Below are 26,126 nucleotides of genomic sequence, written 5' to 3' on the forward strand. Positions count from 1 at the left end.
GCAGCACTTAGCTCCCAACTAAGACTCAGAATCAACAACCAGAAGAGAAAGAACTGCAGCTCATACAAAATAACAGATTACTTTCTTACCATAACTGAGATTATCACACGGGTATATGGGTGAGTGCAAAAGAGTTATTTGATAGTTGTGGAAAAAGAAGGGAAAAGATATCAATCATTTTTTCTGTAACCATGAGTGCTGGGTGTCAAGGTAGAAAGTCAAAACAGCAGCATCTGGAATGTCATCTGATCACATGACACTGCCATCTGGAAAATAGAATCACTCAACATCTTTATATAGCCTTATCACTCAACAGCAAACTCTATATTTCCAGGTATTCTTGAATTACTTCACTAGTTCATTCCCAATACCAATACCTAAGGATGTGGATGTGCTATATTTACAGAATGATTGAACACTTTACACAAATTTGTTGAACTTAATAAATAATAGCTACTAATAAATGCCTATGTTGGCTCAGGAATAGCTGTGGGCAGACAGGATTTTATCATTAGAGATAAGCAGACCCGCTGTTTCCGTTCGGATTCGGCTTGTGTGTCCTAGACTTATTGCCAAATTGGTGGCCAGATAGCCAATCCTGCAAATTGACACCCAAATCTACTAGCCATGGCTACGATTGGCCTGGGGGCAAATCACCAATCTGGCAATGCAGGAGGTTTGGATCTCTGCATCTGATGGAAAAGGCACCAAAGCGTAGGAAATCAGAGTGCTGCAAAATGCTGCTCTTAATGGAAATGTTATACCCCAATCCAATGCCTCTAGTGGAGAGAAGTATTCTAATTGATGATGAGCCAAGTCAGGTTCACTGGACGGCATCGTTGGAATCACGTTGATGGTATGGCTTGTGATTGGCTTTAGTAGTCCTTTTACCTGAGTTAATCTCTGCAGCATAACAACAAAAAAGGTCAGGATACAGTAGTGACAGTAAAATTGTCTGTCTCTACTGTTATTTGAACCTTGCCAGGGTCGCTACTAAGATTCCCCCATCTTACACTTTAGTTCCCATTTAGTACACTATTATGACACATCGCATATAAATACTTCATACATTCATTCTCCTTTATATACAAAAAAGCAAACCAAGTCCGCACAGTAGAGGGGGTGCAGAGCCTTCCTGGATCCTGGCAAGATCCTTCAGTAATAAAGTTAAAAAAGTGTAGGCAGCACTCCAAAAATACAAAATTCCAAAGGGTGAGGTTTATTGAAACAGTGGCGACATTTCGGTGTGAACCACCTTCATCAAGCCTGATATAGTTATCAGAAATGAATTGTAGTGCATACAGCACCCTTGATTTATTGTAGTATTATATTCACACATGCGCCAGTAGATATTTAAGCATAGCACATGTCCCTTCAGAAGATAGGTAACCACAGAACATGCCCCCAGTAGATAGATAGCCACAGAACATAGCCCCCAGTAGATAGATAGCCACAGAACATAGCCCCCAGTAGATAGGTAGACACTGCACATGCTCGCCCAGTAGATAGGTAGAAACACCCATTGCCCCCCAGTAGATCGGTAGCCATAGAACATACCCCCCAGTAGATAGCATAGTGATGGTGCCTGGGTCACACAAAGAGCACAGCCAGTGGTAACATTGATGCCTGTGTCCGGTGATCAGCCCTGTCTGCGCTGATTGCTCTTGTGGGCCAAGAGTCTGACTGCAGCTCGGGCCCCATCTAGTGGCTGGGCCTGGGACTGCAGTTAAATGTTTCCCCCTTTGATGGCGGAAATGCCTTCCAGTGGCCAACATTTATCCAAACAATCCATTTAAACACATACATATGATAAGTGATATGTTTTTGGTCATTTAAAAGAATACATTTCTGGGGGTATGGATGACATGATTAATCTTGTCATTTGCACATAAATGCAGTTCATTGTGGAGAATTTTGAGTGGTAAATTCTGGTGCAGGATGTGGAGCATGAAGACTCAATGAAGCTTTAATGAAGATGCTTGATATGCTTGCCCTTACAGAGTGATTGTGATCAATCCACCCTCAGTTACAACAGGGTGTATCTTATTCTTGATATTTTCTCGCCCTCTAGTGGCTTGCATATAAAGATAAATGTTTTTAAAGGGGTTGTACTGTAGATTTTTTGTCTGTTAGCCATTAAAACCAAATAGTTCTTTTTTTAAATTTTTTTATTTTATTTTTAGATCGTAGATTTAATTATTTACATCTTGTACATAATTATAAAGTCAACTATTTTATCTGAAATGCTGTTAACAATATTTAGAGCTATGCTTAACAGCTGCCGCAGAGAATAGAGGCAGCAATAGTATGGAGATAATCTTTCATGTCTATGGGAGAGTGACCTCTGTGGATGTCATTATGCAAATAGAGGTGATATGTAATTGCCATCTCCTATTTTAAATACTGGATATTATACTACATGTAGTAGAATTAATGTCCACAATCAGAAGTAGTATTTTCTGCTAAGTTTTTATTGTCTCTGTATTTGGGACTTACTAGCATTTTTGAAAAGAGAGACTGTTTTATGTTGTTTCCTTTTACTAATTTGTTCTTTTGTACTTGCATGTGCTTGCATGCGCTTTATCTAGCATATAGGTTTACGATACTGTATGCAGTTTAATGTCGGTTGCCAAAATAATTACAACAATTATTTGTATCTACCTTATTCTTTGTAATTACCATATTCAATTATGTAAAGTCCTGGTAAAGCATACTATTTATTACTTTTAAGATCAATCTTAAAAAGATATACTTTATTATGTACATAATCCTGATGTAAGTTTTTGAGTTCAGAGTGAAATGGAATACCACACATATCACCAATACAGGACTGATCCATCAGTCATCTGGTATATCCTGTTACCCCCATCTTCACTTATGTACGTCTTGTGAGTCTGTTGATGACATCTTGAGCCCGCAGAGTTACTCTTTGAGAGGTCAGGTTGGGTCGGGTGACCCAGGGGAGGGGTGATGTTCTAGTTGTAGAAGGAATAGGCGCAAGAGGTGCACTAGGCAAAACGGGTATAGACAAATGGCGAACTGCAATAGTGGGGGCATCAGGAGGGGGTGGTAATGGTCGGTTTTTAATCCATTCTTCCTCCTCTTCATTAACAACTTTTTCAGTGCATGCACCCCATACATTTGAAGCAGCTTTCTGCTGGCACAAGATAACGTCATGGTTATAAAGTCATTCACATGTCACCTTGGAACAGATAAACATGGAGAGTCTTCTATGGAGTCAGACAACACGAGACAGCACTGCAGAGGCGACAAGACAAACAGAGAAAGCCATACAACCGACTGGAGTCACAGTGTTCATTACTCACATCATTGTCTGGCTGGTTTCTAGTATTTGATGCACAGGATATCTAATAAAAAATAAGAATAAAATCCAATGAAACATATTTACTAACTGCAAAATCATCGTAAGAATGTTTTAAAAATATTTTATCAGCAAAACTCTGAATTTCCTTATCTTTGTCAACCAAAAATGAGCACATATAAAATGTAGGTAGTACAGTAAACTAGAGATGATGAAAGATGTAGAACACAGAGACAGATTAAGGCAGGCATACATCGGCACCAGGGAGAGGAGAAGGACCTGAGTGAAGTTGGCCCCCCCCACCTTGTTCAAATCAAACAAAATTTGTGTCAAACGTTTGTGCTACGTTTGTGCTGGTTTGTGTAGCAGAAATTTTTGTTTGTGCCGCCATCGTTTTCGAGATTTTAATGAAAGTTTCCAGGGGTCATCAGAGGTCAACCAGCCCCCCCACATTGCCCAAATCAAACAAAACTGGTGCCGAACAATTCTGCTACGTTTGTGCTGGTTTGTGCTGCGCAAATTTTAGTTTGTGCTGCTTTTGTTTTGAATATATGAACAAAAAATTAAAGTTCAAAAGTTCAAGCAGCCCCCCCACATTAACCGAATCAAACAAAACTGGTGTCAAACGTTAGTGCTACGTTTGTGCTGGTTTGTGCAGCAAAAATTTTTGTTTGTGCCGCTATAATTTTTAAGGTATGTTCAGGTGTTTGAGGTGTTTAGGATGAACTGATTAAAAACAAACCTAGTGACACTTCCCTGGTTTGACCACCAGGGGGAGCTAGCAAACACATTGTACTTTGGAAGAAATTAACTCTGATGACCTCTGCAAAAAAGTATGAATATATTAAAAATGATAGCGGCACAAACGAAAATTTTTGCTGCACAAACCAGCACAAACGTAGCACTAACGTTTGACACCCGTTTTGTTTGATTCGGTTAATGTGGGGGGGGGGCTGCTTGAACTTTTGAACTTTAATTTTTTGTTCATATATTCAAAACAAAAGCAGCACAAACAAAAATTTGCGCAGCACAAACCAGCACAAACGTAGCAGAATTGTTCGGCACCAGTTTTGTTTGATTTGGGCAATGTGGGGGGGCTGGTTGACCTCTGATGACCTCTGGAAACTTTCATTAAAATCTTAAAAACGATAGCGGCACAAACGAAAATTTCTGCTGCACAAACCAGCACAAACGTAGCACAAACGTTTGACTCCAATTTTGTTTGATTTGAACAAGGTGGGGGGGCCAACTTCACTCAGGTAGGAGAAGGGGATGAGCGCCGCTCAACCCCGCCCCCCTCCATAGCGATATATGGCCACGGCGTTATATTACGAGGAAAGATAGCACTTATCCTATCTTTCTAGCGGCTACGGAACAGTATGGTGCTGTAAGTGTGCAGCTCCCATAGGCCACCGTGAGCCCATTTCCGTGTATGGGGCATATATATATGACATATATACGCAAGCCGTATATATGTCCCCCATACATTCGTGTGAATGTAGCCTAAGACTTTTACTTGCTTGGGCTAAAAGTAATTATTTGTCTCGGCGCACTGCAGTAGGGCACGGCGCACCATGCACGCACCCATGTGTGCGGCAGATTCTAAAGTGCCGGAGAGCCGGTGATGTCACCGAGCTCTTCGGCACACTTGCGCATGCAAAACTTTGCACGGGGAAATAGGCCGTGCGAAGTTGCACAGGCGCGAGTGTGCTGGAGAGCATGGTGACATCACCGGCACTTCAGAATCCGCAGCACGCACGGGCCCGCGCATGGTGCGCCATGCCCCACTGCGGTACACCGAGACAAATTTTAGTATAACTTATAAATCGGCGATATGAGGTTTATTGTACTAATGAAAATATGCTCCGGCACCAGCTCACCCTGAGCTGGAGCCACGTATCTGTGTCTTAGAACTACCACTTTTAAGTGGTAGGTTTCCTTTAAAGGGAACTGTCACCATAGATCTCCCCCATAACCTGTAAACAGCAAGTTTTAGCAAAGTGTAATAATGTTACAATGATGCCTTCATGTATAGTATTGCACCTTGCAGGAAAATAACTTTTATTTCATGTCATTTCATTTCACTTTGAAGAACCAGCCAAGGAGAACGGGGACCACCGCCACACTATCAAACTGCCCCTCCTCCTCTGGACCCAGCCCAATGTCCTGCGCATCGAATACTAGAAACCAGCCATCGAATACTAGAAACCAGCCTCCGTGGTTAATGTGATATCATATTGAGACATGACAGACTATCCAAACTCTCCATGTCCACAAATGTGTACTTTTATCCCAATATTTGCTGCACCTATAGTGCTTAATGAAAGGTCGTTGGTTTATTTTACTAGGGGCATCCTAACGATGGCACCCTTACTGGTTTTTATTACTGTTACTGTAAAAAAATCTTTAATGTGATACGTAGGTCTCGTACATTCTGTGAAGAAATCTGTGGGGGCATCTGCTGCTGGCCTATAATTCCGCATTTTCCCTATAACTATTTTTCCTACAGTATTATGTTTAGCACCTATTATTACTATATAGATCGGGATCAAACTGGTATCAATAAATGCTAAGAGACTAAATATCCCCTATAAAAGATCTATGCTGTGGAGAGAAGCAATTCTACAAAAGGCAGATATTTTATGCATCCAAGAGACCCACTTCTCCAGCAAACATCACTCAAAAGTATCACACAAAAAATTTCCCTGGATTATCCACTCCATTTTCAATAAAAAAACAGAGGGGAGTCATGGTGGAATTTAATTCAAACAAATCATCGACCCTGATAGTAGCTATATCATTTTGGTCTGCACCACAAACAACTGTGACATGGTCACTACTGAATTGGAGAGAAAATCAGTGTTTATGTGACTACAGTGACCAGAATGTGAATTAGGTCACACTGGAAGCTGTTTTCTGCTTCCAACCTCCCAACTCCCAACCTCCCAACTCCCCTTCCAATTTTAGGCCAATTTCCCTTCTTAATTTTGACATAAAACTTTACGCAAAAATATTAGCCCAAAGGCTACAGAAACTTATTCCATCCCTGATCAAAAATTACCAAGTGGGATTTACCTTGGGTAGACAGGCACCAGATAATACCCGCCGCATAATTACCCTCTTGCAATACTGTGAAATGCAATCAACCTTTGTAACGATCATCACCGAAAAGGCATTTGACCGAGTTAATTGGTCTTATGCCTTTTTAGTTCTAGCTAAATTTGGAATAGTAGGAAACACCCAAACACCTATTAAAGTTACGTCTCTGAAAAGATGGTGATGCAAAAACAAATGAGATTTATTTGTTTTTATTAGTTTTTATCCAGTAAAATTGTAAAAATAAATGAAAAACTATATAAATGAGGTATCACCGTAATCATAGTGATCTATAGAATAAAGATAATATAGTATTTTTAGTGAACCATGTACGACCCCCAAAAAATACGAAAAGAAAGTAAACCAAAATTGACCATTTTCTTTTCACCCATACATTCAAGAGTTAATAAAATCTCATCAATAAGCTAATGACCCATTAAAATGAAGTATTTGTAAAGTGCATCTCATGTCGCAAAAAATAAGCCCTTATATGTCCAAATTGCCCAAAAAATAAAGATTGTATAGCCAAAAAAATGTGACAATGCATAATCTGCTCTGAATGGCGCAGCTCCCCTGCGATGCCCTGGCTTGTGCCCATACAGCAGGTTACCATCACATATGGGGTATTGTTATATCCGGGAGAGATTGGGTATCAAATTTTGTGGAGCGTTTTGGTATTTTATCCACTGAGAATTTGTAAATATTTTGAAAAACACATTAATTTGTAAAAAAATTGTACTTCCGATTTGCAAAAAATTGCATCCGATTTTGTTTTAGCCCCTGTAAAACAATTAAAGGGTTAACAAACTTCATAAAAGTTGTTTCACGTACATTGAAGGGTGTAGTTTCTATTATGGGGTAATTTATGGTGTTTTACTTTTATTTAGGCCTCTCAAAGTGATTTGAAACCTGAGCAGGTCCCTCCATAGCAGGATTTTGCGTTTTTTAATGAAAATGTGAAAAATCGCACCTAACGTTCAAAGGCCCATAACATCCTACAAAAATAAGAGTATGTATAAAAAACCATGTCCACATAAATTAGACATTTAGTGAATGTTAGTTATTACGTTTTTGCGGTTATGACTATGTATGGAAAAAGTAGAGCGTTTTGAATTTCGAAAATCAAGAATTTTTCCAAATTTTCACTAAATATCTGATTTTCTCATAAATAAATGCAAAACATACCACCAAAATTTTTCAACTAACATGAAGTACAAAGTGTCACGAGAAAACAATTTTAAAATCACTTGGATATGTTAAAGCGCTCTGTTTATAGTGACACAGGGCAGATTTGAAAAAATGGGCCGTGTCAGGAAGGTGAAAAGTAGCTTCAGCGTTAAGGGGTTAAATCCCTATATTCGAACCCCACAGCGTGAGTTTTCACAAATGGCTTGCTGGCTGAGGAATTTGCATTGACAAATGGCACCAGACAAGGGTGTCCCCTATCCCCCCTTTTATTTATTTTATCCATTGAATCCCTTGCAGAGCTCATACTATCCAATCCTACCATTGCAGGAATCAATATAGGCCCTGTTTGCAGACAATATTATTTTAGTGACCACCAAACCCCAAACTTCCCTCGCTTTAATTTTCACAATAGTTCAGGAATATGGAGACATTTCTTATTATAAAATGAACTCTGCCAAAGCTCTTTCAATAGCAGTTCCCTCAGAGCAATTGCTGCACCTTAAAAAAAACTCTTCCCCCTGGAGATAACCTTCTTCAATTACATATCTAGGTGTTCAACTGACCACTCCTACCTCGAACCTGTATGAATGTAATTTCCTCCCATTACTTTCTAATATAAACAAGGAGCTTGAATCCTTTTCTAAAGCAATTTTCTCATAGTATGGAAGGATTGCTGCCTATAAAATGTGCATACTACCAAGATTCTTATACAGGCGGTCCCCTACTTAAGGACACCCGACTTACAGACAACCCATAGTTACAGACGGACCCCTCTGCCCACTGTGACCTCTGGTGAAGCTCTCAGGCTGCTTTACTATAATCCCAGACTCCAATGATCAGCTGTAAGATGTCTGTAATGAAGCTTTATTGATAATTCTTGGTCCAATTACACCAAAAATTTTGAAACTCCAATTGTCACTGGGGCAAAAGAAAAAAAATTGTCTAGAACTTCCATTATAAAATATACAGTTTCGACTTACATACAAATTCAACTTAAGAACAAACCTCCAGACCCTATCTTGTATGTAACCTGGGGACTGCCTGTATCTCTTTAGGACTCTCCCAATCAAAATCCCCAAGTCATTTTTCACATCTGCTAATGCCCAACTCCGCAAGTTTATCTGGCAGGGTAAACACCCCTGGGTACCTTTAAATCTTCTTACTAGGCAAAGGGAGAAGGGTGGTCTGGGAATACCTGATCTCTCAGATCACTATATTGGAACAATTGTGGACCAATTGATACATTGGTGGAGAGATAACTCAGACAAGGCCTGGGTTTCCTTGGAAAGAATGATCAACAAGAATACTTTGTTAAAACAAAGGCTCTTTGCACAAATGTGGCAGCTATCCCCTTCTCCATCATGCTTCTCTGCACTCTCAACATCGGATTAGGCGTGGAAGCAAATATTGACAAGCTATAAGCAAGAGACTGTCCCGAACCCACTCGAAAATTTGGCTATTGAATTTTTAGAAAGTCAATTGCCTGACTTAAATCTTAGAGAGTGGCGTGTGAAAGGCCTCACATCCATTCAAGACTTAGTTCTTAAGGAACAGCCTGTAGCCTTCTCCCTTCTCAAAGAGAAGTTTGACCTTCCTACATAGGAAATATACTCCTACTTTAGAATTAGAGATTTCCTCATAAAGAACCAGAATACTACACACAAAATTGCCTCTCTCTCATTCTTCAGTGGTTTGACAATGCTGATAAGACAAAAAAAGCTATATCACACTTCTGCACACATTGAAGAGAAGGAAGGATATTCCAGAACTTGTCGTATCTTCTTTCAAATAGATGAGTATTATTTCATAGCATTGAAACGCAAGGTCACATCTTGCATAACGACCATACACATCTACTTGTTTCGGACTGATAGTCTTTAGTCCTTATTCATTGCAAACTAACCTCTTTAAAAAGGCATGACCAGGTGTATTAGCACACGGATAATTGGAACATGCGCACTGGCATAGCGGAAATTCACCGTACGTATTTTAATATACAAATCAATACTGTATGTTTGTATGGTACACAAAAATAAATAGTTCATATATGTACATTCTATACAACATTAATTTATTCAAGTCAACAGCAGAGGACACAAAATATAAACATAAGTGTCAATTCGGCAGCAAAGCCGCACGTACGGGAAACACAATCCAAACAACATGTATTTGACACAAATGTTATCCTGCATATGTACTGTAAAAAATTATTTCAAACTATTGGAAGTTGGAAGGTTGACCTACGACCCAGTTTGAGGTCCAGAGCACTCTGGAAGAGGTTTTCATCTATTATATCTCTGAACTTTGCAGCATTCTTCTTTCCTTCAATTGCAACCAGTTGTTCTGTCCCTGCATAGCATGATGCTGCCACCACCTTGTTTCACTGTTAGGATTGTATTTGTTCCTGTATCTGCTTTGAATTAACACGAAAAAGTTCAATCTTCCTCTGATCAGACAAGAAAATATTATTTATTATAGTCCTTAATGTGTGTTTTGTTTTTTTGCATGTGTTTTTTTGCAAACTGTATGCAGGTTTCTGTCAGCACACTCTTCCATAAAGTCCTGACTGGTGGGGGACTGCAATGTTAGTTGACTTTGGAACTTTTTTTCATCTCCCAACTGGAGCTCAGCCACAGTGATCTTGGGGTTCTTATTTACCTCTCTCACTAAGTTTTTTGTCTCCCACAATTGCTTAGTTTGGCTGGAAAGGAAGATGTTGTCATCCCAAACTTCTTCCATTTAAGGATTATGGAGGCCAATGTACTCTTAGGAACCTTAAGTGATGCAGAAATTCTTTTGTAATCTTGGTCAGTTCTGTGCCTTGCCACAATTATGTCTCTGAGCTCCTTGGGAAGTTCCTTAGACCCAATGATGCTCGTGTGCTTTGACGTGCACTGTAGGCTGTGAGATCTTATATAGACGGGTGTGTGCATTTCATAATCAAGACCAACCAGTTTAATTAAACACAGCAAGACTCCAATGAAGGAGTAGAACCATCTCAAGGCGTATCAGATGGAAATGGACAGCACGTGAGTTAAATATGAGTGTCATATACTTATGACCATGTAAAATTTCAGGTTTTCCTGTTTAATAAATTAGTAAAATAGGAGCAGAGTATACATGAATGAACAAAAAAAGAACTGCAATGAAACAAAGAGTGAAAAATTTAAAGTAGTCTAAATACTTTCTGTACCCACTATACATAAAGGTATCATTGCAACTATTACATTCCACTAATAGGTATTGTTTACAGGTTATGGGGCAGATCTGTGGTGGCAGGTTCCCTTTGAACATGGCATAAAGATGCCCAGTAAATTGAGAGGTTGTGTTATTAGCTTACAGTAATCATCCACCCATAGCCAGTGCTATAAAAATGGTAAAAAGAAGCGTTATGCCCAGATGACCAGTCATAAATCACAAATAACAGGTCCTCATATACCCACCTGTTGTGAAGTTGTAGCAATGTGAACCTCCTCTTTGCCTGTAATTGTGGTGCGGCAGAATGGACATGTGTTGTCAGATTTCTACAGAGAACAAATTTTTATCAGAGACCAGTCATGAATGGTTATATAAACATGCCTGACCTGCAGAAACATTACTACAGAAAAAAAGAATCACCTTTAGTTAAAATTATCTATTACATTCTAACAATTGTATTTAACTGATCATTCTGAGATATTTTCCATATTTACTGATACCATCAGGCTTCATGTAAGTTTTCAGATGAGGAGGTCAGCAAGTAAATCTGGGGGTTCAGGACAGGGGGAGCTACTATCCCTGCCTTCCTGAGCACCATGTGTATGTAAAAGAATTGAATGAGCTGGTGTTTTCTAGCATTCCCAGATCAGGAGGCAGAACAGAAATGAGAAATAAATAAAAAAAGCTGGGGGTCAAAAGATGTAAAGTAAAAATATAAAAGTAAAAATATCAAATAATCTGAACAATAATGACAACTGCAGATTTAGTTTTACCCTAACATGATATTGGTGCTTTATTCTATACACAGTACATATATAGAACAAAAGGTCTGTCTTCTGTCTGCACATTAAATGATCTATTGCAGGCTTTAGGGACCTGGACTGCCTGCCATACAAATATTTATGTCAGGTGGCCACTTATAGTAAAAGGGTGTAAATATAGTATGGTCTACAGAGGTGACAAATTAATGTATTAATGAGTGAATCAGCTTTTAGGTGCTTTAACTAATAACAGCATCACAGACTCCCACTGTGTTTTATGCATTGCCATATTTTAGATTAATTAAACATTTGCTACATTGCGATAAGATCTATATACTAATTCAACAGCCTATAAGTAGTATGTAGCACACTTCACATAAAAGGAGCTGCAGATGGTTATGGGACCGATCCAGAAGCAAAAGTCCCAAAATAAGCACATAAAAAAGGAGAGAGATAAAAAACGTTTTATACTCTAACCGGAGCTCCAAATATGTCAGCTACCTCTCCTTCTAGAATGTTCCACAAATTTGTTTTCGATGGTGTGATTCTCTATTCCATCGCATAAGAAGCCTAGGATGTTCTTAAAATTAACATTTACTAGTAAAAATTATACTCACAGAACAGTGCTAAAAATGTGCATATAAAATTCTAAATGGGACGCCAGCTTCACATGCTCGCCCGACCCTGGTTTTCTTCAACCTCTGCTTCTTCCTCCGGGGCTGACGAAACCCAGGGTAGAGCGAGCATGTGAAGTGTCCCATTTACTATTTTATATGCGCATTTTTAACACTGTTCTTGTGAGTATAATTTTTACTAATAAATATTCATTTTAAGAACATACTACTGTACACTATTTTGTATATACATTTCTTCTAGAGGTCTACTGTGGTGAACGGTGGAATTGAAGGAAGAAAAACCGCACTAAGAATGTTCTGAATAGTGGTCTATTCTTGTTAAAGTTTCTTCCAGTGCGATAGAACCAAAAATCCAACCATCGAAAACAGATTTGTGGAACATTTTAGAAGGAGAGGCAGCTCTTTTTTTCCATATACTAATTCATACCAATTTATAGGTTTAAAATGTAAGAATGGCTGCTTGGACAAACAGTCATACTGCAGGAATAAATGTACCCTCACATATTACCTGCCATGAAGTTAGGCATGCGTCACACAACAAATGGCCACAAGGCTGTAACCGAATGTTTTTCTCATTGTCAGCACAGATTTTACACAACTGAAATGTGGAATCCATATCTGAATATAATTCCCATTGTTCCTACATGAAGATGAAAAAAAAATTACATATACTTTTACAAAATTCACTTAAAGGTAGATTGAGCAAGCACATACAGTAGAAGCCCTATGTACATGAAATGGGGGTTCCTTTGTTTCTAACATCAAGCAATGCAACAATAAAAGAGATAAGATATATGACAATAAGATGTGTCCTTATCTTTCCTCTTGCCTGACAAAGGAAGGTCCTTATCCCGCAGGGACAGTTTGCACCAAGTCTGGTTGTTGATGCGCTGTTGCTGGACAGGTTCGTGACAAAACAAATAGAATAGTGGGCCAAAAAAAATGTGGGCCAAAAGTTGTCCCAACTTCAATAACATAATAAGTAGCATTATTGAAGTAGATATTGTAAATGGGGAGATTTGGAGCGATAAGACAAAAGTCAGTAGACTCCATTCAAATGGGTGCAAATGGTCTTGAAGAGTTAAGGGATAAAGGGAGAAATTGAAGGAATTGTAAGGTTTGGTAGAGAAAAGCATGATAATATGGGATTGTTTCACATCCAAATGCAATAGAAACTTCATCATCAATGTTGTTCTTAATGCTGAGCTATACATATGTGAGTATCCTACCAGAGGATTTTCTTCATACACTTGAGCACGATGGTATGCCAACACAGTAAAGTAAATTATGTAAAGTTACTTGATTAGTCCCCCGAACTAAACTCAACTAAATCTCAAATTAAAGCTCAATTAAAGAGTAGTTGGTAGAGTTGAAGAAAATCTATTGCATCCCAAGTAAGTGACCAGTATGCACTAACATTGGGAACACAAAAGATTTCAGTCGAGACATAATTGAATCTAATTAACAGCATGCCCAGGAGGATTCAGGCCATGTTGAAAGCCAAAATATGAAAAATTTACATTTAGATTTTTTGGGAGAAAAACGCAAACAATGCATTTACACTATAAGAATTTGGATAACTGTGCACATGCTAAATAGTTGCAGGTAAAAAATATTTATAAGATAGCCACAATGATTGTCTATAAAGTGATGGTAGCCTTATGTTCAAAGCTGTTGTGAGACGGTGAGATGTGCAGCCTCAAAGTCAAAAGTTGTAAATATTACAATTACAATATTACAATATTGCCTGTCAGTGTACTACTATTTGCTTTCATCTTAATGTAATATAAGTGAACCACTTATCAACTGTGGAAAACAATGGAATAAATGGTTCTCTGTAACCAAATGATAATAACAAAAATAAAAAGAGTTGTTCAGTTTCAGAAAATTTGTTGCTATTTGTATAATTATAGTTATGTAAAACTGTATTAAAGGAAATCATGAGAGCACACCACCCTGTAGGCTATTGCCAGCAGATACTTCAGTTAGAAACGTTGATCTTTAGTTTAACTAAAAAAACCTATTAACTCACATATATAAATTAGCCCTCCAGTGCTACCCCTACATCATAAGCCAGTCATATGGGCAGCACAGTGGCTGAGTGGGTAGTACTTCTGCCTTCTGCCTTCTGCCTTGCAGCACTGGAGTCCTGGGTTCTAGTCCCGCCCAGGTCAACATCTGCAAAGAGTTTGTGTGTTCTCTCCGTGGTTGTGTGGGTTTCCTCCGGGTACTCCGATTTCCTCCCACACTACAAAAACATACTGGTAGGTTGTTTAGATTGTGAACCCCATGGGGACAGGGGCCAATTTGTCATGCTTTGTGAAGTGCAGCGTAATCTGTGTGCGCTATATATAGAATTATTATAAGCCTCTATCGATGCTTTCTGATTGTTAATTATTCACGCTGCTGTCTTTATACCCACCCTCCTTCAGGTGCCAAGAGCCGTGACATCACTGCTCTCGACACTTAAAGGAGAGCGGGTAGAAAGACGGCGTGAATAATGAACAATTGGAAGGCATTGACAGATGGCTGATGACGTAGTGGTAGTGCCAGAGGCCTAATTTACATATGTGAGTTAATCGTGTAAGACACCATGCATTAACCATGCAGTAACCACCTACTAAAAAATAAAACTGGTATATTTGTACTGCATGAGGTGGAGTCGGGCACCATTCTATAGCTCACCTGACTTCACATGACCAGGGACAGATTATTATCCACAGAAAGTAAACACTAAAGCTTCCATTAGAAAACCTTCAGAAATTTTATTGTAATTGTGAAATTATTTGTATTATTTGTAACATTTTATTATACAAGCAATAACATTTATTTGTTGAAACTCCCCATAAGTGTACTTTGCTAGGTGTATTAGGATCCATTTATCATTAGCTCTGCTGCTCATCAGATTTTGTTGCTTTGGCCCTTCTGTGAGCCCTTCTGTGTCTGCGACTTTTATATTTAAATAAAATTTATATGTGAGGATGGGAATGGGGTGACTGCATCGTTTAAAAGAAATTGCAAGTCATAAAACTGCATTGTTTGCTTTCTTGCTTTTTTAATCAACTTTTTAAATTATGCTAATGAGCTTGAGGGGCTACCCTAGATTCTCTGTGATATGGTTTTACAGACTGTAATACTGTCTCTCCCTTCCCCTGCTCCCTCAGCACTTGTGCAGTGAACAAGAAGTTGTAACTACACAAACTGAGGAAGCAGGGGGGGGGTAGAGACCGTGTAACAGTTTGTAAATCCAGATCACAGAGGCACTAGGATAGCCCCTCAAGTTCATTAGCATCATTTTAACTCCTTACCGACGTGCAGCATAACAGTATGGCGTGCATGGAGAGCGGGAGGATAGAGCAGGCTCACAAGCATGCTAGATAAGTGTTTGCTGCAAAATGCTGGCACTGATCACAGGTGTTAACCATGCAAAGGCCTCGAGCAAAGCTGCTGGAGGAATTTAAGTCCTGTGCATGCGCACAACCATATTGGATTCAATTGCTGCCCCCTGTGAGGTCATTTTACAATAAAACATAGTTCAAGTCACTTTAGGGAGTTTATTTTAATGAAGTTAATTATATGTACAATATATATTTATAATCTCTAATTTTAATGTTGTTTCCTTCACCAATGTTCTTGATGTCCTTGCCCTAAATTATTATTATTGTTTTTTGTAGATTGCAGTACTGCTATTTTGAGAACACACATTGCTTACCTGTGTCACTTGAATCACTGTGTTTGGAGTTGGGTTGGTGAGTTGTGATAAATCCGGGTTAGTACTTAAACCGTTCGGATAGAGATACCTGTTATGACATCACATTAATATTTAAATCCACTCAGAGTCATAGTTACAGACAGCAGCTGCTATACTAAAGGACCAAAAAAATCCCTTCCATAAGAAGACAATTTATTGTAAATGGGACAGATGGTCCCACTGCACTGATCTGGCACTGTGGGCCAGGAGATCCTGTGTGTCTGTGTATAATATCCCATTAATATATAAACCGATTTTCCAGGTAAGAAGGAAAACTTTGCCTCAATGCTACCTTAGCTAAAGGGAACTTGTCATCTAGGATATCCCACCAAAACCCCAATGAGTAACTTGTTCATTAGTTTCAGTAAGTGTATATATATCTAAGCTTCCCTGCATTCCTCCAAAAGTCATTTTTTACAGCCTCTAATCCCTAACACAAAGGGGTTTTGATGGGATTTCTGCAGTGACAGGATTTCTTAAGTTACCTTTTACAAAAACTTTATTTTTTTATCATTGAAAGAGAACTGAGCATTCATAGGGAACTCCTGTACTCAGTGACCGGTTATATGCTGGGAAGGCAAAGTACAACAGAAATTGGCACTCACAAATTAATCTCTACAGCTCTGATAACCTCTACATTACCACCATCTACTCGCTGAGCTGTTTTGTGCTGGGAGAGCAAAGGAGATCAAAATTACTCCTCACACAATATCAAGGGGGTATTCCAGGAATATGAATGTCTTATACAAAATAGCAGGCTATAAATAAATGATTACAACAAAATTCAATAGCTTAAATAGTTTGATTTTATGATTCACATGTGACCAGCAGCCATCCTGTCCTGTGTCTTCTCCACAAGGACAAATCAACAGACTTATTAAAAGGCCTGTAGCAAGTTCAGAGACAGAAGCAGGGACGTAACAACAGCTGTAGCAGCCCAGGCCGGGATCGACAGTGGCACAGGGCGTAGCGACAGCAGAGCAGTAACAGGGGGACTCACTTCACATGGTCATATCTTGAGAACTATGGCACCTAGTAACACAATTTTCAATGTTCTATTAATAAGGAGAAACTACCCTTTAATATAATATCAATGTCTTTAATATACCATTGTGCTTCTAGGAGAAACAGGACCAGATATACCCATACAGTTACAGTAGGGAATTAAGATCTATATCTAAAAATTTAATTTTTTACTGTAAATTTAACAGTTTAGACCTCCATTTCCGTTTCACACAGAAACACAAGGGTAATACATGAATTGGAAGATTCTCCTCTTTAATAGGACACAAGAATTGTGTTTCTCAGTGCAATAGTCCTGAAGAAATGATGATTTAAAGTGTGACACATATACATGCTATCTGCATGGGGCATGGGCATATAGGACATATATAGCTGTAGGCTAGTCATGAAGGGGTTAATCATCATAAAGGAACTGTAAAGTATTAGAAATCTAAATTTGATTTGTCTGACTTTGTCTGTCTATAGGCTGTATTGCACCATAGTCTCTTAGAGTTCAAGAGAGCTGATTTACAATACCTGATAAAAACTATTAGAAAAAATGAAATAAATCCAGCTCACCAATCCTATGATCTGTGACCAGCGCACGGGTACAAGAGGATCCCCATAGACACAAGGCAGCGATGCAAAAATATGGAAAGACCAGCGCTTCAGGAAACAGTAGTGGTATATGGATAAAAAATTTTTTTTCCTTTATTCGTTCCTCTTTAAAATCATGTCACGGCAGTGTGCACATACAAGGATACACGGGGTAAATCCAATTTACCCCGTGTATCCTTGTATGTGCACACTGCCGTGACATGATTTTAAAGAGGAATGAATAAAGGAAAAAAATTTTTTTATCCATATACCACTACTGTTTCCTGAAGCGCTGGTCTTTCCATATTTTTGCATCGCTGATAAAAACTATGTACAGCTATGACATCTTTTCTGGAGGAAAAGCCATATGTTTCTTATGCTGTAAAGCCCTATTAACCAAGGTTCTACTCTAAAGACATTCCCCATTACATATAGGAAAGCCCAGAACCCTTCACCTCACTTACAGGCCTTCTCTCTCGCCTTCCTTCAGAGCTTCGTATAAAGATTTGTTTTGTGGGATGGTCTGTAGGATGTTGCCTCCCGATGTCACATAGCCAATTGCCCATTGTCCAAGATGTGTACAGCTCAATCGAAAGATATAGCTGCAATAAGATGAGAAAATAATAGACTCAATAAAAATACCGTAATCATGGAATATTTCACTGGTCTTACATAAGACTGGCCTTACAACAGAAATGTAATTTAGGGAAAGTAGAATAGATTTGTAGACACTTATATGGAGATACAGACACATAAAGACATTGGGGCACATTTACATAGGCCCTTGCACAGGTATTTAAGAAGTGTCAGTGGCACATATGTGTAGCACAAGACTCGAAATGTGTCATGGCTGCACTATACCCGATGCAACACAAATTTCTGCTCATGCCCCATGTTAACCCCTTAATGACCGCCCTATCGGCTTTTTTCGGCGGTCATTAAGGGTACAACGGGTCTCGCGGGTGCCGGCGTCGGGGTGTGATCTTACAGCCCAGACCTGGCACTAACACCCGGGATAGGAAAAACTCAGATCCCGGGTGTTTAACCCCTTACACGCATGACCGTGGCGTGTAAGCGTGTCCCGTGTGTCCCGTGCTTACCGGGCGATCTGATCCCTCCTGCCGCAGCCCCGGGTTCCGACGAGTGACCCGGGCCTTCCGGCTCCTCTACCCGCCGGGTTCTGCCTTCCTGGCAGGACCCGGTTGTAAGTACTGTATATACTCGAGTATAAGCTTTTGTGCTAAAAATTCAACACTCGGCTTATACTCGGGTATACAAAATAATAAACTTACTACTCACCATTCCGACGGCCCGGACAGCTCCTCTTCATCTTCATGCTGCAGGTCCGTGGTAGCTCCGTGGCCGCGCCTCTTCTGTCTTCATGCCGGCTCGGGGCCGCGACAGCTCCGGCACTCAACTGTGATGTCAGCCGCTGTTGACGTCACAGAGGGCGCCGGGCGGGCCGTGCGCACGGAGCTGTCGCAGCCCCGAGCCGGCATAAAGACTGAAGAGGCGCGGCCACGGAGCTGCGGCGGAGCTGCGGCATAAAGATGAAGATGGAGAGGAGCGGTCCGGGCCGTCGGAATGGTGAGTAGTAAGTTTATTTTTTTTTTTTACCGGCAACAGGGGGCTGGCAGGCTACATAGACAAAGGGGCGGGCGGGCGGCATAGACAAAGGGGCTGGCGGGCGGCATAGACAAAGGGGCTGGCAGGCTACATAGACAAAGGGGCTGGCAGGCTACATAGACAAAGGGGCTGGAAGGCTACATAGACAAAGAGGCTGGCAGGATATATACTGAAGGGGGCTGGCAGGCTATATACTGGGAGGCTGTGACCAATGTATTTCCCACCCTCGGCTTATACTCAAGTCAAAGGGTTTTTCCAGTTTTTGGTGGTAAAACTAGGTACCTCGGCTTATACTCGGGTCGGCTTATATTCAAGTATATACGGTAACTGAGCATGCGCAAGTGTATTGCAGTGTAAAGGCTTGAATAAGTGATCGGACAATCGCTTGTTCAAGCCAAGAAGTAGAAAATGTAAAAAAAAAGATGAAATCATTTTATTATATAATTAAATAAATAAATAAAAGTTCCATAATCTCCCCAGTTACACATGAAATGCAAATAAAGTATATAAAACACAAAAACACGTACATATTTGGTATCACCGCGTCCGTATCAATCTGTACAATAAATCGAAATCAATCTTGAACCCACTCGGTGAAGGACGTAAAAAAAAACCTCGAAAAACTTCCCGTAATATACAATTTTTCATCAAACACCATCACAAAAAATGTTTTAAAAAGCGATCAAAAAAAGTTACGTTCCCTAATATGATACGACTGAAAAGAACAACTCTTTTCGCAAAAAATAAGCCCTCAACGAGGTCTGACAACAGAGAAATACAGAAGTTATGGCCCTAAAAATTTGTCAATAGTAAAAACAATGCAATATTCTCCAATATTGGTTTTGCTCAGGAAAATTGAGCAAAGATAAGAAAAACTATATAAATGAGGTATCACCGCAATCGTAGTGAACCAGAGAATAAAGATAAAATATTATTTTTATGTTACGGTAAGCGGGGGGGGGGGGAATGCTAAAAATCCAAAATAAAAATTGATGATTTTATTTGTTTCCCCTTGAAATAGTTAATAAAATCTCATGAATAAGCTATAGGCTCTCAAAATGAATTATCTATACATTGTATCTCATCCCGTAAATAATAAGACCTCATATGTTTGCATTACCAAAAAAAATAAAAATGTATAGGTTGTACAATGTGACAATACACCACCACATATGTGGTATCAGTACACTCTGGAGGAATAGGGCATCAAACGTTGCAGTGTGTTTCATCATTTAATTTATTCTGAAACTGTCAGTTTGGCCTAAATGAATGTATTTTCCCAAAAAATTCCATAGTTTCTAAATCGCAGGTCCATATTGTTTTAACCCATGTGAAACACTTAAAGGGTTAATGGACTTAATAGAAGTTGTTTTACATACATTGAGGGGTGAAGTTTCTATAGTGGGGTAATTTATGTGGTTTTACTATTATTTAGGCCTTTCAAAGTCACTTGAAAGCTGAGTTGTCCCTCAAAATGTGAGTTTTGGCAATTTTTATGAAAATGAGAAAAATCGCACCTAGAGTTCTGCACCTCATAACATCCTAGAAAAATGAGAGGACGCATAAAATATCATCTCAACATATAGCATACATTCCGTAAATGTTAATTATAAAGCTTTTTGGGTAGTTTTACTTCCTGTCTGGAAAGCAGAACATTTCAAACTTGGAAAATGAAGAATTTTTACAAACTTTTGCAAATTTTCACTTTTTTTCAGAACAAATAGCAAAACTTATCACTTAAATTTTATAACTAACATAAAGTACAATATATCACGAGAAAACATTCTCAAAATCACCAGGATATGTTAAAGCGTTCCGAAATTATAACCAATTATCGTGAGACATGTCAGATTTGAAAAATCGAGTCTGGTCATTGAGCTGAAAACTAGTGTCGGTGATAAGGAGTGCAAGGGTGCCACAATTCCTGAATCTGCACACTACACAGGTTTCCACTGTTTTTGATAAATGTGGGCTCTTGTGACTGATATAGGGGCACTGTGAGTAGAGAATGACATCATCGAATTTCAATAGTATAAAACAGCAGTCCTACATTTTATTCTCCAAAAAATGTAAATTATGGTAAAAATGATAGCACTGTCCACCATTGTCCATATACTGTGTAGAAAAGGAAAGTAAAATATTAAACAGAAAATGCCTGATACAGTGGTGTAAAGTCTACGGGTCTGAGAATAACATAGTGAGCTTTGCATCTTGGCAATGGATTTATTGTACAGAGATTGTGTCAGACAGGGACAACAGGTTACCGTCATTATGACATGTCAGCACAAGGAAATAGGGGTAACTGCTTTATTTTCTTTTTAAGCAAAATAATCTTCTGTATTAGAGAGTTGTATGTGAATATGAGCTGCCATTTCTTAAAAATGTTGGTTGTCAAGGATCTTAAAACAAATGAATATATGGCTGGGGGATGGGGGCTAAAAAACAATAAGCACTTTACACTCACCTCCTCTGATGCTCCCATTCTCCTGCGACACTGCCCATCACTACTGGCCTCTGTTTGTTGACAGGCTCCACAAGGCCTGATATCAATCTTTTTTGGGTTCCCGACTTCAAACTTTATTAGCAGTTTGGGACAGGTTGGCTCAACTTCCCCAAGCCAGTATACATTTTGTGTGTTAACACTTTAAATGCTGGAAAAGTAACTGGCATATGGCCTCCGTAGTTTAAAGACTGGGAGTGTGGCTAGTTGGGGTTTACTATCCTTTAAATTTTATATGTATTTAATCTGATGATCAATGGACTGTTTTAAGGAGATTGTGCATCCAGGCATAGTCCCTTTATATAATCTATAATGAACAGAAGGTAAGCGTGCAAAAACACATTTTTTTTAAGCCACAGTGATTTCAACCAGGGCAACACATAGCATCTACTGGCTGGCTGTTTACTAAAATAAACCCCCTAATTAAAATAATGAGCAGTAAGATGCGATTGTTTCTTTGTAATGAAACATGAAGTGGAAGGAGGTCCCTTTTGCATATGTGTAGTCTAGAAAAGCAATATAGTTATCTTCAGTGGTATGAAGTTTAGCGGAGAAAACAGGGCCCCAGGTTGTTTAAACCATTTACAACAGCTATGGTTTACAGGAAGCATAATTAATGTGAACTAGCATAACATGCATCCAGCAGAAAATATGTCTTAACCTAAAAGATGGTTTCAGAAACTCCTTTTTAAACAAAATTAGCCAAAATGGTAAAATCAGTGGCAAACAGATTGCACAGGGCCCCAATGCAAAATTACTAACGGAGCTCTTCATCAATTTCTGTTGGAATCATGAACGTTCACACCAGTTTTCTACAATTGATTCCAGTACCTTAAAGCTTCCTATTGGAGTCAATTGTAGCAATATATGACTATATAATCTGGTCTTGATACATCCTTGCCACTAACCGCGAACACCTTAGACCTTATGCACATGGCTCCAGGGAGAAAGGAGGGGGAGTGAGTGGTCCTCTCCCCTTCCCTCTCCATTGAAATCCTCATCACACTGTAACCGGGTGCCATAGACTTTTTTTTTGGCTGTGATCTGGCTGCAATTTGTTCGGCCAGATCAAGACCACAATTACAGCCTTGTGAATGGGGGATTAAACCATCCTGCTCCATTTTGCTCCTCCACCAGCTGAAATGAACCCCTTAAGGTCACAGCTTTTTTTCATTTTTGTGTTTCCATTTGTCACTCCCCACTTTTAAAAATCCAAGTTTTTATGGAACTAAAATAATAGAGGTCCTGTTTTCTGCATAACAATTTGTACTTCCTAGTGAGGGTATTTAATATTCCATGCAGAGTAGCCAGTGAGTGTATTTTATATATATGTCACATTTGGCTAGCGTGAAGCTGCAGGAAAGAAGTGCAGTGGAATTTATATTTTTCTGTTGTCAGTAAGCAGTACAAGGAGACTCAAAGTTACTGCAGGCCTCCTTATCCTGAAATGAGGAAGATTAGCAGCCTGGGAAGTTTTCAGGAGCAGCTCAATGGGGGATATGTTTCTATGTAGCACACAGCTCCACAGTACACATGCGAAGAGACCATTGGCCTGCTGGCTTTCAAAGATGAGTTACCTGAGGTACAGCTTTTATCACAAAAAATGGCGGGCTAATGTTAGAAATCTTTTAATCAGCAGTGTGTCTATGGCTCCCAGTCTGATAGCATTTATCCAGTATCGAGAAATTCCAGGGATAGTTTAGTGTGGTGAATTAGGAGTGTGCTTTATGCATATACACTCACCGGCCACTTTATAAGGTACACCTGTCCAACTGCTCGTTAACACTTAATTTCTAATCAGCCAATCACATGGCGGCAACTCAGTGCATTTAGGCATGTAGACATGGTCAAGACAATCTCCTGCAGTTCAAACTGAACATCAGTATGGGGAAGTAAGGTGATTTGAGTGCCTTTGAACGTGGCATGGTTGTTTGTGCCAGAAGGGCTGGTCTGAGTATTTCAGAAACTGCTGATCTACTGGGATTTTCACGCACAACCATCTCTAGGGTTTACAGAGAATGGTCCAAAAAAGTAAAAACATCCAGTGAGCGACAGTTCTGTGGGCGGAAATGCCTTGTTGATGCCAGAGGTCAGAGGAGAATGGGCAGACTGGTTCGAGCTGATAGAAAGGCAACAGTGACTCAAATTGCCACCCGTTACAACCAAGGTAGGCAGAAGAGCATCTCTGAACGCACAGTACGTCGAAATTTGAGGCAGATGGGCTACAGCAGCAGAAGACCACACCGGGTGCCACTCCTTTCAGCTAAGAACAGGAAACTGAGGCTACAATTTACACAAGCTCATCGAAATTGGACAGTAGAAGATTGGAAAAACGTTGCCTGGTCTGATGAGTCTCAATTTCTGCTGCGACATTCGGATGGTAGGGTCAGAATTTGGCATCAACAACATGAAAGCATTGATCCATCCTGCCTTGTATCAACGGTTCAGGCTGGTGGTGGTGGTGTCATGGTGTGGGGAATATTTTCTTGGCACACTTTGGGCCCCTTGGTACCAATTGAGCATCGTTGCAACGCCACAGCCTACCTGAGTATTGTTGCTGACCATGTCCATCCTTTTATGACCACAGTGTACCCAACATCTGATGGCTACTTTCAGCAGGATAATGCGCCCTGTCATAAAGCTGGAATCATCTCAGACTGGTTTCTTGAACATGACAATGAGTTCACTGTACTCAAATGGCCTCTACAGTCACCAGATCTCAATCCAATAGAGCATCTTTGGGGTGTGGTGGAACAGGAGATTCGCATCATGGATGTGCAGCCGACAAATCTGCGGCAACTGTGTGATGCCATCATGTCAATATGGACCAAAATCTCTGAGGAATGCTTCCAGAACCTTGTTGAATCTATGCCACGAAGAATTGAGGCAGTTCTGAAGGCAAAAGGGGGTCCAACCCGTTACTAGCATGGTGTACCTAATAAAGTGGCTGGTGAGTGTATGTCTGACATATGAGTTATGACAATAGTAACACTGTTGATATTGGTGATCTTATGTAGCACTCTTAGCCCTTTTGCCCAGCATGACAATAAAGGCTTTCACTTACTGTGGTAGTCTGTTGTCCTGTAGCCACACTATATATACTATCTAGAGCTGGACCTACTGACACTAGTTTAGTATATCTGTCAAAACTCGCAAATTGTTCTGATGGGATCTGGTTTCAGGTTTCTTACCAGAAAACCCCACCCAAAGCTGCCTGTGATTGACAGCTCCATTTCTGATCCTGGGAAAGCTGGTTGTGTCTTTGAACTCGTTTTGCCTGCAGCTGCGGTTTGAGTGATGGACGGCTGAGCCAGTCAGTGCTGGAGGTAGTGTCCATTACTGCCTTATATTCTGCCCAGCCCTTCATTGGACGCTGGTTATTCAGTCTCCTGTGTTCCCTAGTGCTCTTGCCATTGCGTTTCTTGCTATTCTGTGTATTTAGTTCTGACAATATCACTAATAACCCAGCTATTTCAGACCTAGAAAGCTGTGTCATACTGTGTTTTTAAACACTCTTCCATGGAGCACCCAGTTGCAATGCTACTTTCATTTTATGATCTATGAACAATAAAAGTGACTTTTATGACTTAATCTTTGTCCGAACTTATTCTGCCAATGGCAGTTTTGTGTTAAAATGAGTGGGGCCTGGGTAATTGCCCAATCCCTGCCCCCCTAATGCTGAACCTGCAGTCAATAGCACTCGGGTTGATTGGGAGCTGTAACTATAACAGTTCAGTATAAAAGCCTGTGCCGCATCCTGAACTGTCTTCCTCCAAGCAGACAGTGCACAGGGAAGATGTTCTTACATTGAACAGTCAAAGTCACTGGCCCCTATATTCCTTGGGGCCCAGTCGAGGTCACACCGCCTGCCACCGTCATTGTTACACCCCTGGGTAAAAATATCTACGAAATGTTGCGTGAAAATCAGGAGTTACAGGAAGAACTATGTAGTACATGCTTATTCAAGACAACCATCAGCTTTCAGTATTATTGGGGGCATTTATTATTGTTGTCAGTTTTTTATCTTGTGTGGCATTTTTATGATATGTCGGCACCACAACTTTCCGTCATCAACAATTTATTAAACCTTTACACTGCAATCTAAAATTCTAGTTTAACAAATCACACAATTGTGCACCAAAAAAAGGACCATGTGACACAAATAATGAATGCCCTCTATGTGTATATTCCAAAACAGTAGTCTTAGAAGTTCTAACATTTTTTGAAAATAAAAAAGGCAAATTTTCTTAGGAGTCAAGTATGCATCACCTGCCAGGCCTATGGATGTGGCCCTGTAGTAGGTCTTTCACTTCATCATAGGTTAAAAACGCCATGTATCCTGGGTGGGTGACAGCCAGCATCATCCAGTTCTGAAGTAAGCTTTCCCATGGCTAGGGAGAAAAAGATAAATGAAACAAAGTTAAAAAGCTTTGCAGAGATAAATGATAGA

At 39.8% G+C, this 26,126-nt stretch overlaps 1 protein-coding gene across 2 annotated transcripts in view; it reads right to left on the minus strand.

The window, feature by feature from the left end:
* Nucleotides 1–2,732: 2,732 nt before the first annotated feature.
* The window catches only part of CBLC (Cbl proto-oncogene C), a 45,325-nt gene continuing 21,931 nt past the window's right edge, over nt 2,733–26,126 (minus strand). The window contains exons 4-10 of one of the 2 annotated variants that reach the window (XM_072110399.1): nt 25,946–26,067; nt 18,015–18,152; nt 15,913–16,000; nt 12,709–12,840; nt 11,050–11,130; nt 3,327–3,368; nt 2,733–3,157 (exon numbers count right to left, since the gene is read on the minus strand). In XM_072110399.1, coding sequence (XP_071966500.1) covers nt 2,876–3,157; nt 3,327–3,368; nt 11,050–11,130; nt 12,709–12,840; nt 15,913–16,000; nt 18,015–18,152; nt 25,946–26,067 — 885 coding nt within the window. In that variant the 3' untranslated portion in view covers nt 2,733–2,875. The remainder of the gene's footprint in view (nt 3,158–3,326; nt 3,369–11,049; nt 11,131–12,708; nt 12,841–15,912; nt 16,001–18,014; nt 18,153–25,945; nt 26,068–26,126) is intronic. The other variant, XM_072110400.1, reaches the window with a different exon arrangement.

The sequence above is a fragment of the Engystomops pustulosus genome, chromosome 6 (genome assembly GCF_040894005.1).
Source record: "Engystomops pustulosus chromosome 6, aEngPut4.maternal, whole genome shotgun sequence".
NCBI lineage: Eukaryota > Metazoa > Chordata > Amphibia > Anura > Leptodactylidae > Engystomops > Engystomops pustulosus.